This window comes from Podarcis bocagei, assembly GCF_964188305.1.
Source record: "Podarcis bocagei genome assembly, chromosome: 7".
Classification (NCBI taxonomy): domain Eukaryota; kingdom Metazoa; phylum Chordata; class Lepidosauria; order Squamata; family Lacertidae; genus Podarcis; species Podarcis bocagei.
The window spans coordinates 87,834,432-87,847,773 of record NC_138132.1 but is presented as its reverse complement, the minus strand read 5'-3'; the positions used below and the strand labels follow the sequence as shown (position 1 = coordinate 87,847,773).

General features: G+C 46.6%; 1 protein-coding gene across 3 annotated transcripts in view; it reads right to left on the bottom strand.

The window, feature by feature from the left end:
• DMTN (dematin actin binding protein) overlaps positions 1-13,342 on the bottom strand; it is a 64,687-nt gene that overhangs the window by 25,942 nt on the left and 25,403 nt on the right. For all 3 annotated transcript variants that reach the window (XM_081203152.1, XM_081203151.1, XM_081203150.1), the window contains exons 2-4: positions 11,546-11,606; positions 9,079-9,135; positions 340-414 (exon numbers count right to left, since the gene is read on the bottom strand). In XM_081203152.1, coding sequence (XP_081059278.1) covers positions 340-414; positions 9,079-9,096 — 93 coding nt within the window. In that variant the 5' untranslated portion in view covers positions 9,097-9,135; positions 11,546-11,606. The remainder of the gene's footprint in view (positions 1-339; positions 415-9,078; positions 9,136-11,545; positions 11,607-13,342) is intronic.

Genomic DNA, 13,342 nt, shown 5'->3' with positions numbered 1-13,342 from the left:
AGGCAGCGCTCTCCGGCAACGGCTATGCGGCTTCGCTCCACAGAAAAAGCAATTAACTCACAGCACCGCGCCACTTCCCCCTCTTCACTTCGGAGCCCGTTTATGGGTTCCTTTGTGGGTTGGGGGGCGCTAAGGGTGCCCACCGAGTCCCACAGTCACAGGCTTCATCCGCCTGTGATTTCCAGAAGGGTCCCCACTACGCCGCAGGGGAAAGACCCGTTTCATGCGGAGCTAGTCCCTCCAGTTCAGAGGGAGTCTGCCATTGCCGGTGGCGCCACCCCGGATGTCCAGTGAGGTATCATTTAAAAGCAAAGAGTCCATCTGCATGGTACTACTCACCACAATGCTGGAGGGTGACCCAGGAACACTGGAGCCCCGGGAAGAGCAGAGGCTCCCTGGGGATGTCAGCTGGTGCTGGAGAGAGGAGAAAAGACACGAGTCAGAGGGGATGTGAAAAGCAAAGAACTCCTTTCCCATCTCTTAACAGCAGCAGCCCAGGTTGTATTGCCAAATCCTGGCAGGCCTTTGATCTTAATAATTTGGATTGCTGGTGTTCAAGGATTTGGCAAACCACCCTGCTTTTAAAAAAAATAAATTAAAAAAATTATTGACTGTTTTCGCATAATAAATGATTCCAGCAAATAATCTTCATTATATTTCCCCCCATTTTCTCCCCCCCTCCCCCCTACGACTTCCCTTAGCTCCTCTCTCTGATTTTTTAACACATATTATTCTCTGCATGTTATAAAAATGTAAAGATCCTCAAGTTATCCATTTATTATATTAGCAACAATAAGTTTGTGTATGTTTATTCGGCAAACCCCTCTTCTTGAAAAGATATCCCCTCAACCAGTGATGTCCAAACTTTTTCCAAAGAGGGCCAGATTTAATGAAGTGAAGGCCGACGAAAGTTGTTGACCTTTTTTTTAGAATTGAAGTTGCTGAGATTTTTCGATTTTACCCCACCAAAGTTGTTGGGGTTTTTTTTTGGATTTTACCCCAGGCCCCCGAAATGGACTTTGAAAATGCCTGCCCTAAACTAAACATACCTAAAGGGCCGAGCTCAAATAACCTTTTTAAATATACAGTCTATATATGGCATGATTTTATTTCTTATACAACGCCATCAGTACATGCAAGTATCTGGCTCACTTAAGACAAAAAAGGACCTTTGCTCTAAGGAATGGTGGAACTCACAGGTGGAGAAGGCTTATATTTTTAACAAATCTTTGCTATTTGTAAAGGGAACCTTTGCATGAGTTAATACTTTATTATCCTTTTGGAGCTGTCCTTCCAGACTGTGGTGCTTTACGGTTTAAATATTTGATTATTTGTTTGTTTGTTTTCTTCTTTGTTATGTTTGTAGGGTTGTTGTTTTCTTGGCTAGCAAATCAATTAAAAAAAAAATCGGGGACCCGACTCAGATGGGGAGGAGGCGCTTCCACTAAGGGGGCAATACTAGAGCAGGCATTATCAACCTGATACCATGTAGGAGATTGGGGAGGGGGGCGGAAGTGTTTTATGTTGAGGGATGGGGAAAAAGAATCAGGCGTCTTGCCTCTTTGCTTTGTGGAGCCCTTGGTGCACAGTCTAAATTAGTGCTCCGAAACACTCTAAAAAGGATGCCATTTTAAGGAAGGGGCACTGGGTGTGGACGGGCAGGTGGAGATTGACAGCAGTCACCTTCTCCAGGGCAGCAGCCAGTCAACAGCCACCAGGTGGCGCTGCTTCCCTAAAGGCCAGAATGTGTGGCCAAAAATTAGAACAGCTGCATTTGCAAGAGCTTTATGGCCATTCGAGAAGCTTCTTCCTCCCATTTAAATGTCACTACACACACACACACACAGAGAGAGAGAGAGAGAGACAGACAGACAGAGCGCTAGTGCATGAGAACAACACCTCTGGCCATGTATTTGTCTCCACTGAAATCCCACTGCAATCCATTGCAATTGTGGCTACCAGCAAATCCATCTGCCTGCCTCTTCCCTAGAGGCCCCATCACCAGCCCTGAGGCCTGGGAGGAGGAAGAGGAGAAGGGGAACCCCAGTTGTGGCTCATGGGGTGCCTTTTAGCCCCCCAGATATTGCTGATTAAAGGCGGCGGTTGCCCCAGCGCCAAAAGGGAAGGGACTCTTTGCTTTGGGGACCCTATGAAGAGGTTGCCTTCTTCCTCTTTTCCACCTGTGTTTATGGAAAAGCAGGGTGGGAGGTTTCTATTGTGGAGGCTTGTGGGCAATGATTCATGTTCCCTCCCTGGGTAACGGCAGAAGGTATTGACTTCCCCTGCTCGGAAATTCTAATTTTTGTCCTCACTGCTGTTGAGTTTTGTTCCGTTTTTGATGGAACTGTTAATCTACTGATCAATCTGTGCTTGTACAGCGGTACCTCAGGTTACATACGCTTCAGGTTACAGACTCTGCTAACCCAGAAATAGTGCTTCAGGTAAAGAACTTTGCTTCAGGATGAGAACAGAAATTGTGCTCCGGTTGCGCGGCGGCAGCAGGAGGCCCCATTAGCTAAAGTGGTGCTTCAGGTTAAGAACAGTTTCAGGTTAAGAATGGACCTCGGAACGAATTAAGTACTTAACCTGAGGTACCACTGTATATTGTTTCCCTGCATATTTGTATTGTTATTTCATTTCATTTCTCTGGGCTGTGGGGTTGAAATATTCAACAAAGATCTTTTTTTTGCCGTTCCAGACTTTGGACTCCCATGAAACTTCCAAAGTCGGGGGGGGGGGGCTAATTTCACTGATGGGGTGTTTAAAAATAGGTCAGTTCGGCTGCAGAAGCACCAGCACAGGGGGACATCATCACAACACACAAAGCAACAGGCCAAGCGCAATCTGCTCGGCTTCTCTCCAACTTCCAACAACAGAGACCAGGGTGGGGGCAGCAAAGGAAATTCCTGTGATGTAAAATGAAGGGGAAAGAGGAAGAAGAAGGGAAGGGGTGTCTGTTATCAGAGGCCAAAAGGAGAATTTTGCAAGGGGAGGAAAGGTTAAAATTGTGTGTGTGTGTGTGTGTGTGTGTGTGTGCAAATTCATGCCAAATGTGCAGAACTCTATGGAAAAAATGCCGCGTGTCAGGCTAAAAGGGAACTTCTGATAAAACATTTCTGTTCCAGACACTGGAGAGACCTGTGGACCAATGGTACCAAATAGTATGAGAAACAGCCCTACTAGAAAAATTAACCAATAAACTGAAACTGACAGGGGGACAAATAGAAGAAGACGCCTTCTTTGTCACATACACAGCCCAACAAGACAACGACAAAAACCCACCAACAGCATAGAAATCAATATGGGTAACCTGATCCAAAACACCCACCCACCCCACATTAAAACAAAGACCACCACAGCCAATCACAAATGAACAACCACACCCTAGGCCAACCCCAACCTCTCTCACCACCAAAGGAACACAAGTGAACAGCAAAGAACGCGCACAAGCAACGCTGACACAAAACCCCACACATATAGTAAGTAAAATCTCTCCACCTCTTTCCCCCTTTTCTTCCTAATGTCTCAACAAATGAAACTGATTTGTAAAAAAGTTACATGGGGGGGGGAATACGAGAGAGAGAGATTGCAAACACTTTTGTAAATCAAGAAAATATTTAAAAATAATAATAAAATATGTAGTAAAACGTTTCTTTTCCGTGACACAAAAGGAAGTCCTTCATGCAGTGCATGGTTAAACTATGGAACTCCCTGCCACTAGAGGCAGTGATGGCCACCAGTCTAGAGGGCTTTAAAAGAGGATTAGACAAATTCATGGAGGAGAGCGCTATCGAAGGCTACTAGCCAGGATGACTGCTCTGCATACATAGCTGGAGGCAGTAATGCTTGTGAAGACCAGTGGTTTGAAACTACAAGAGAAGCCAACACTCTTTTGCTTCCATCCTGCTTGCAAGGTTTCCCACGGGCGTCTGGTCAGCCAGTATGAGAACAGGATGCTGGACTAAACTTGGCCTGATCCAGCACATTACATGGCAGAAGATTGAATGCAATCGCAGCTCCACCTTCCTGCATGGCTGCCAATAGATTAAAGGCTTGCATATGAGTTCATTAGGTAAAGGTAAAGGGACCCCTGACCATTAGGTCCAGTTATGACCAACTCTGGGGTTGCGGCGCTCATCTCGATTTATTGGCCGAGGGAGCCGGTGTACAGCTTCCGGGGCATGTGGCCAGCATGACTAAGCCGTTTCTGGTGAATCAGAGCAGCGCACGGAAATGCAGTTTACCTTCCCACCAGAGTGGTACCTATTTATCTATTTGCACTTCATGCTTTCGAACTGCTAGGTTGGCAGGAGCAGGGACCGAGCAACGGGAGCTCACCCCGTCACGGGGATTCGAACCGCCAACCTTCTGATTGGCAAATTTTAGGCTCCATGGTTTAACCCACAGCGCCACCCGCGTCCCTATAAGTGCATTACTATTTTTAATTTTTAAAAATCCGTTTTTGTCTTCCGTACATGCATAGCAGCTGCAGGAAAGAAAGTCAATGCCATTCAACAAGGCCAAACGGAAATTTGCATTGGCCATGCAGGCAGCGTATTGAAGAGCTGTTTCCAGCAAGGATTTCTTTCCAGCAGGCACAGTAAACTCTGGCTTTGTCACAAATATACATTTGTATTCCCTCCTGCCAATCAGATGGGTTGCTGTGTGTCCCCAAAGCGCTGTTTTCTGGGCAGAGCTGCTGAATTCCAGCCCCCTTGCAAATGTGCCACCAAAGGGGACTGGAGACTGACTGATAAGATTCTTGGCTATCCAGTCGGGGACAGAAACAGAAAACCTTTCTTAGAACCGGCTACACATCACAAAGCCGAGAGTGAGCCGGCTGCCAAGTTTCACTGCCTGGATGTTAAAAAGCAGGGTGGGGAGGGGCACACTGGAAAGCCAGTCTGCGAGATGGGGCAGTCTTTTTAAAATGTTTCAAGTGAATACCTCGTCTGGCCTACCTATATTACAATATAATCCTACAAAAAGAATTGCGGAATAGATTGCTCTCTTTGGATCCAAGATATCTGGCAATGCTTCGTAGCAGTCAAATTACAAAACAGAATACAGTGGTACTTTGGGTTACATATGCTTCAGGTTACAGACTTCCCTAACCCAGAAATAGTACCTCAGGTTAAGAACTTTACCTCAGGATGAGAACAGAAATTGTGTGGCGGCAGTGGGGAGCCCCATTAGCTAAAGTGGTGCTTCAGGTTAAGAACAGTTTCAGGTTAGGAATGGACCTCCGGAATGAATTAAGTACTGAACCCGAGGTACCACTGTAAAACCCTGCACATCTGACATTTGATCAGTGACTTCCATTTCAATACAGCCTCGATAATTTATTTCCCTCCTTCAGCAGCGAGGCCAAGACTCGTTGCCCGCGGTAGCAAGGGGTTGGACTAGATGTCCCTCAGGGTCCCTTCCAACTATTCTATGCATCGCCCCCAAAAAGAGGACACCCATTTATTGTAGGCTAATTTGTAAGTGTAAGTGCAAAACTATAAATAAGTACTATGGCTGAGAGAAAACTGAAGGGGCATCGCCTCACCGTAGTGGAAAAGACTGTGACCACGTGGCCTTTTCTAACTAAACATCAGGAATAACTTTTTGACTGTAAGAGCCATTTGACAGTGGAACGGACTCCCTTGGAGGTTTTTAAACAGAGGTTGGGAGGGGAGGGCATCTGTCAAAGATTATTTAGTGCCAGATTTACATGTAAGCTAAACAAGCTACAGTATAGCTTAGGGCCCCACTCTCTTGGGGCCCCCCAAAAAAAATTAAAGGAAAAACAACAACTGGATGTACATTTCCAAAATGTAAGATCAAAAAGAAATAAAATAATACCTACATACAGCAACAGTGTTTTGTGTTGTGTAGGTTCCTATGATGTAAATCATGGGCCCCACCTGCTAGCCTGCTCCCAGAAATATCCCTGGTTTGCTCCTTTCTATATATAGGGTGCCTACATACTGCATGGAAGTGTTGCATGGCAACATGTGCAAATGGCTTTAGATACCTATTAGGTCCATAAATTACCATATAGCATATATTCAACACAAATAACAGTGACAATTTGTTGTTGACAAAGGACTTCATCAAAGGACTTCATTAGGGCTTCATCAAACCTAAATCCGGTCCTGGTGGCGATTCCTGCATTGCAGAGAGTTGGAATAAATGAACCTTGGTCATTTTATAATTCCATCTGCCGTCCAAGTGCTGCTTACTACGAATGAGGAATTTCACACTGCTGCCACCCCCTCCACAAACACATACAGCTTCTCTCCCTTCTTTGGGTCATCTTCAAACTGAGCTTTTACCTGACAGTCCTTCAAACAGAGGACTGTCCTCTGTCCCAAAGGACACACAGCCCCTGTACTGCTACCTCACATCATTCTGCAGTCAGATTTTATTCCAATATGACAAACAGACAATTGCCTTTCCTTCCCTGAAGAGAGCTTGTGTCACAACTGCATGTCCCCACAGATGCTGGAGCCTGTTCCCTAACAATATAAGCCACACCTCCCACCTCCCAACCCTTAAGCAGGTGTTCTTTTATTACCCCAGGGGCTTGTGATTATTATCATCATTGCAAGTATTATTCTTGCGGCAGTTATCAAACTTCCTCCGAGATCTATGCACATTCTCCTTACAGCATCCTCAATGTAACCTAACAGAACCCCTGCTGGACCACTACAAAATCATGGAGTATAGAGGGGTTTTTTTGCAATGCCTGGCTGATATATAAAAATATATCTGCAGTGATACCAACCTCTTCAACACCTCCAAGATTCTGCAGAATTTTTCCTTTTCCCCCAAGTCCGTCACAGAGAAGTGGGAAGAGGGCTTGGCAAGTGTCCCTGCTGGACTGAGCTTTTCAGTGTCCACAGAATCATGGAAAGGTGGAACTGGAAGGGATCCCAAAAGTGATCTAGTCCAACCCCCTGCGATGCAGGAATGAAGTTGACATCTATTGTAATCCTGTCAGCCTGTGCCTGAATGACCCCATTTCTAAAGGGACAGAGTTGCCTTTGCTTCACACCAGACACGGAATGTGTTTCGGTGCTGGCTCTGTATGTCTTACTGCCTTAAATCGTGAACTGGTGCCCCCGCCCAAATGTCCTGGCTAAGCTTCCTATGAATATACAGCCAAAGCTGGAGTTAGTAGCCAGCCTGACTCCATGCTTTGTTTTCTGCCACTCACTTGCTGATTATCTCAGCCATGGCAAACATTTCAAGGTAGAAGTTTATTTTTCTCTTTTCCCTTACCCCACTGCAATTCTACAGCGTTTTGTGTTTGTCAATAAGCCTATCTTCTTGATCACAGAAACCTGATCTGGGGGTATTTTAGCTGACCTTTTCTTCACGTTTTCATCTTTTTAGCCAAGCTAACGACAGAGCCTAGGGCTTGCCGATCAGAAGGTCGGTGGTTTGAATCCCCGCGACGGGCTGAGCTCCTGTTGCTCAGCCCCTGCTCCTGCAGTTCGAAAGCACATCAAAGTGCAAGTAGATAAATAGGTACCACTCCAGCGGGAAAGAAAACTGTGTTTCCATGCACTGCTCTGGTTCGCCAGAAGCAGCTTAGTCATGCTGACCACATAACCTAGAAGCTGTATGCCGGCTCCCTCGGCCAGCAAAGCGAGATGAGCACCGCAACCCCAGAGTCGTCCGCGACTGGACCTAACGGTCAGAGGTCCCTTTACCTTTACCAAGAGAGCACACGGCAGTCTTTGCCAGCTATGTTGGCTGGGGCTGATGGGAGCTGCCATTCACAACATCTGGAGGGCACCAAGCTGGGGAAGGATGGAGTGAGCTAAGGCTCAAGGGGTGTTGGGTGGCTGGAGACTGGGGCGCTCCATGCATCAGCCATCTCCCCCCTTAATGCACCCTCCTGCGTGTGAATTCTGGAGTGAATTTAATCTCAGCAGAGACACTGGAGCCACCGATCAAATTCAGTTCATCAAGTGGAATCACAGACTTCTGGGATGTCACTAACATGCCACTTTTAAAAAAAAAAATCCCCTTCATCGACTTAATAAAATATCAACAGAGGGTGTTGGCTGTTTCTTCCAAAAATATTTCCAAATGGGTGTTGGAATCTGTTTTACTAGAACTGCTCCCCCATTTTGCATATTTCTGCTGAGCAGAACAGAAACCCACTGGTCATTCTGCAAATATTCTACAGCCACCTTTTGAAGGACATGAATCCTGCCAAGAGGGTTTTCAAATTTCACAGAGTCTGAAGGGACCTTGCAGGCCACGCCATTCAACCACCCTGCTCAACACAGGAAACAGAGAAGGAGATTTAGCGCCATTTAATTAGATCCCTGGTCACATCACAGCCCTCCCTGTAGTGCTGTAAGTCAGCTTCTCATTTGCAGGTACTGAAAGAACCTGATGGGTGGACTGATTATTACATTCAGTGAAGTTAAAGAGAAGATGAATACAGAGCAAGTAACCCCTTTCCGCTCACTCAACCTTGCAGCCACATGTTTCCCTCACAAAGGGACTTTAAAGCCCTAAATGGCCTCAGTCCGGTATACCTGAAGGAGCGTCTCCACCCCCATCGTTCAGCCGGCGTTCCACAGGGAGGGCGCCACTACCAAGAAGGCCCTCTGCCTGGTTCCATGTAACCTCACTTCTTGCAATGAGGGAACCGCCAGAAGGCCCTCGGTGTGATCTCAGTGTCCGGGCTGAACGATGGGGGCGGAGACGCTCCTTCAGGTATACTGGACCGAGGCCGTTTAGGGCTTTAAAGGTCAGCACCAACACTTTGAATTGTGCTCGGAAACATCCTGGGAGCCAATGCAGATCTCTCAGAACCGGTGTCATGTGGTTCCGGTGGCCACTCCCAGTCACCAGTCTAGCTGCCGCATTCTGGATTAGTTGTAGTTTCCGGGTCACCTTCAAAGGTAGCCCCACGTAGAGCGCATTGCAGTAGTCCAAGTGGAAGATAACCAGAGCATGCACCACTCTGGCGAGACAAATCCCCTCCTCACCCCATAATGAGAGCCCCAGAGAACCCATGGAACCCGTTTCCCAGGGCAGGCCCAGGCCAGACCAGACCAGCTTGGTTACCTTCTGTAGTTTCTCCATTCAGTCTCCTGCTTGAGGATCCAACTCATTCACCAAGTCCTGTCCAAGGAGAAGGAGGCAGGTTAAATTAGAAGGAGCAGATTCTCACAGGGCCAGTTTCTCCAGAAGTGCCTTGCCCAACTGGGTGCCTTCTAGATGTTTTGAACCAACTCTTATCTTCCCCAGACAGAAGGCCTTGATGCTATCAGCCCCACAGCATCGTACGGGGCTGTTGGGAGTTGAAGTCCAAAACAGCCTGTCCTATAAGGTTCTTCTTGTCATCACTTTGGAACAGCCAAGGGGAGCAGTCTGCCTCCATCTCACCCCCCTCCAACTGAGAGGACACCTCCTGGGAAATCACAGCCAAGCAGGCAGCAGCTGAAATCTCTCGGCCTCATTTTTCCACCGGTAAAATGGAACGGCAGTGACTTTCCCGAGTTATTCAGAATTATACTGGGAAAATGAACGGGATAAAAAGAGAACCCAGTCCACCACTTTGAGCTTGTGGAGAAAAAGGCGGGATGGAAATGGAATAAATAAGTAACAAATGAATAAAAGGCTCCATGTGGATTAAAGGCGATGCAAAAGCTAGGAATGACATGCAGCAGCTCCTCTCTCTCTTTCTCTGTTAAAGCATCCTAAAAAGGGGTCGCCATATAGCACATTTTGCATTACTGACCATCATGAGGATTTAAAGGGATGCTGTCTAGCTGAAGGCTCCAGATCATTTGTAAAGGCAAAGGTAAAGGGACACCTGACCATTAGGTCCAGTCATGGCCGACTCTGGGGTTGCGGCGCTCATCTCGCTTTACTGGCCAAGGGAGCCGGCGTACAGCTTCCAGGTCATGTGGCCAGCATGACTAAGCCGCTTCTGGCGAACCAGAGCAGCGCACGGAAACGCTGTTTACCTTCCCGCTGGAGTGGTACCTATTTATCTACTTGCACTTTGACGTGCTTTTGAACTGCTAGGTTGGCAGGAGCAGGGACCGAGCAACGGGAGCTCACCCCGTCGCGGGGATTTGAACCGCCGACCTTCTGATCGGCAAGTCCTAGGCTCTGTGGTTTAACCCACAGCGCCACCCGCATCCCTCCAGATCATTTGACAATGGGGCAAAAAGCGAAGGTGGCTGGATACTCTGACCGCATCCAGATTTCTCGTGGCCGTGTTCCCTCCCTCCCTCCCTAAATGAGCTTCATCGTTCCAGGCCCTTTGACTCCTTGCCAAATTGGAGGAAAGGCAACGATTCACGGCACAGAGAAAGTGTGTAGGGAAGAGGTTTCTTCCCTCTCTCCTAATGCTATAACTGGTGGGATAAAAACAAAGCATTTCTTCACACAGCAGTGACAGCACCAAGTTAAACTATGGAACTCCCTCCCACTGGAGGCAGTGGGGAGAAGACTATAGATGGCTACTAGCTAGGATGGCTATGCTCTGCCTCCACAGTTGAAGGCAGCGTTGCTGTTGTGAGTCACTTTGAAGATGATTCGGCTACAGAAAAGAGGCGTACGGATGAGGGGTCAGTCAGGAAGGCCAAGGAAGGAACCAGACGGGCAACTCCCAACAGGACTTTTTCACCTCCACAGTCCTGCCATGTCCAGGTCTCTATGGGCTTTGCCTTCCTACCCTATTAGGGGGCTGAGGTTGCCAAGCGTGGACTGTGGGCGGCAGGTGAGGATGGGGGCGGGATAGCAGAGTGAGGGGAAGTGAAGCTAATGGAAGATGAGGGGCAGATGACAGGCACATGAAAGATTCATGGCTCGGTGGCAGGGGGCTGAGAAACCGCCTGGATGGTGGGGTGGGGGTGGGGAGGGTTCAGGCCAGCATGATCTCAGGATTGCAGAGGTGAAGCTAAGAGATTCACATGGAGGTTGCCCAAGAAAAGATGTCAGACTGTTTTTGCATGCAGCTAGAATTTTGTTGGCCAAAAATTGGAAACTACAAGGAGTACCAAGAGTGGAAGAATGGCAGATGAAGATGATGGACTTTTCGGAGCTAGCCAACCTGACCGGAAGAATCTGTGACCAGAAGGAGGAGGAGTACCAGGAGGAATTGAAGAAATTCAAAGACTATTTAACCAAGATGCTAAGATAATCTAAATAGAAATATTTGCAAGCACCATTGGCCTAGGATTTAAATATGTGATATTATAGAATACTATGTCTAATGTGAAAATGAAAAGAAAGAAAGATGTTAATTGCCTAAGTATATTTTATGTGAAAATAGTTTTGGAAAACTGTTACAGTGATATACATTGAAACTCAGCTTGGGGGAGTCAAGGAAGTCATCCAACAATGTAAACAAAAGTGGAATTATTAGATTTAAGATTTTTGTTTGTGTATTTGTGTTTGTTTATAAATATGGAAAACAAATAACAAAATTTTTTTGGGGGGGAAAGAGAGTTACATGGAGGGAGGCCGCAAAGAGCCAGCCTGTGTTAGAGATGGAGAAATAGGTGTGGGGACCACTTACCTGCTCACCTGGCTGTTCCCATCCCTCCTGGCTTGGCTGGGACTTGGATCAGCGGCTCCTTCTGCAAGGAGAGACAACAACAAAATATAAGACAAAAACCAAAAAATATAATCCAGAAACAATGGAAATGTCTAAATGATTATTTCTGTAAATATTGTAAGATAAGATGTTAGAAGTTACTTGAAAGTACCAAACAGGCCTAGGACTAGAATAAGAATGAATTCTAAAAGATTATGGACTAGATTATTAAGAAAAGAGAAGAGGAAGTAAACTAAAGGAGTTAATTTTATGAGAAATATGATTTTGGAGAGCTGTCACAAAGCGATTCAATGAAACTCAGTTGGGGGAGGAGTCAGTTACAAATCAAAGTTAAATTGGGTATTAGAAGTTATACGTCTATTGTTTTTGTTTTATTTTTCTTTAGAATTGTAATGTATGTTTCTTTTTGTGTGTTATATACATTATGTTTGTGATAAATGTTGAAAATTAACTTGAAAAATTTGAAAAATAAATAAATGATTATTTATGTAGACAAGGATTAAATGTAAGGTATCGGTTGTGTTTAGAACAGATTTATGAAAGATTTAGAAAACTTATTGATTAGAATATTTGTGTGAGATGGTATGGGGAAGATACAGAATGACAGATACAATCTTGCTTAAAATGTACAGTATATAGGAAGTCCAATGTAAGCGATGGAAGTCAACCAATGAAATGTTATTATTATTTTCATATTGAGATATTTGTACAATAAATTTGGAAGAAATTCTTCCAAATTTCTTTTTCTTCTTCTTTTCTCTTTTGTTCCTTTTTTCATATATTTGTGCTTATTTGAAATATATATATATGTATGTATGTATTTGCAATATTTTGCTTATATTTTGTAACAATTATGTTAAATAAAATACCGTATTTTTCGCCCTATAGGACGCACTTTTTTCCCTCCAAAAATGAAGGGGAAATCTGGGTGCGTCCTATGGGGCGAATGCAGGCTTTCGCTGAAGCCTGGAGAGCGAGAGGGGTCGGTGCGCACCGACCCCTCTCGCTCTCCAGGCTTCAGGAAGCTCTGCGCAACCCTCGGGAGACCTGCTCCGAGGGTTGCGCAGAGCTGCCTGCGGTCCCCGGCTCAGGACAGCTCTGCGTGGCCACCGGGAGCGAAGCCCGCCCCGCTCCAGATGGCCGCGCAGAGCTGCCTGCCGTGCCAGGACTGCAGGCAGATCTGCGCTGCCATCCGGAGGGGGGCGCTAAGTCCCGCCCCGCTCCGGATGGCGGTGCAGAGCTGCCTGCAGTCCCGGGATCAGCGCACTTCTCCCCATCGCCAGCACCACAAGCTCGGGGGACAGCGGGGAGGCAGAGCGTGCCTTCCCACTGTTCCCCGACCTGGTTCTTCCAGCCCCGTACCTGGGGGGGAAATAATTTTTTTTCTTTATTTCCCCCCAAAAAAACTAGGTGCGTCCTATGGCCCGGAGCGTCCTATGGGGCGCAAAATACGGTATTTATTTAAAACACACACACACACCACACAAATGGCTGAGCAGCTCCAAAGCTGCCCAGCTTGTAAGCTGGGGGTAGGCAGGTCTCAGAAGTGCTTTCAGCCTCAGAGCCTGAAGCACACGGAGAAGAGGAAATTTGGGGCAGGCCCAGGTGTTTGATTCATTCACCTGCTGAGAAGGATGGAATGCCTGATGGGACACCATCTTCACAAATCCATCCGTGGAGACAGAATCATAGAACTGTAAAGGTGGAAGGGAACCCCGAGGGTCATCCAACCCAACCCCCCTGAAATGCAAGAATCAC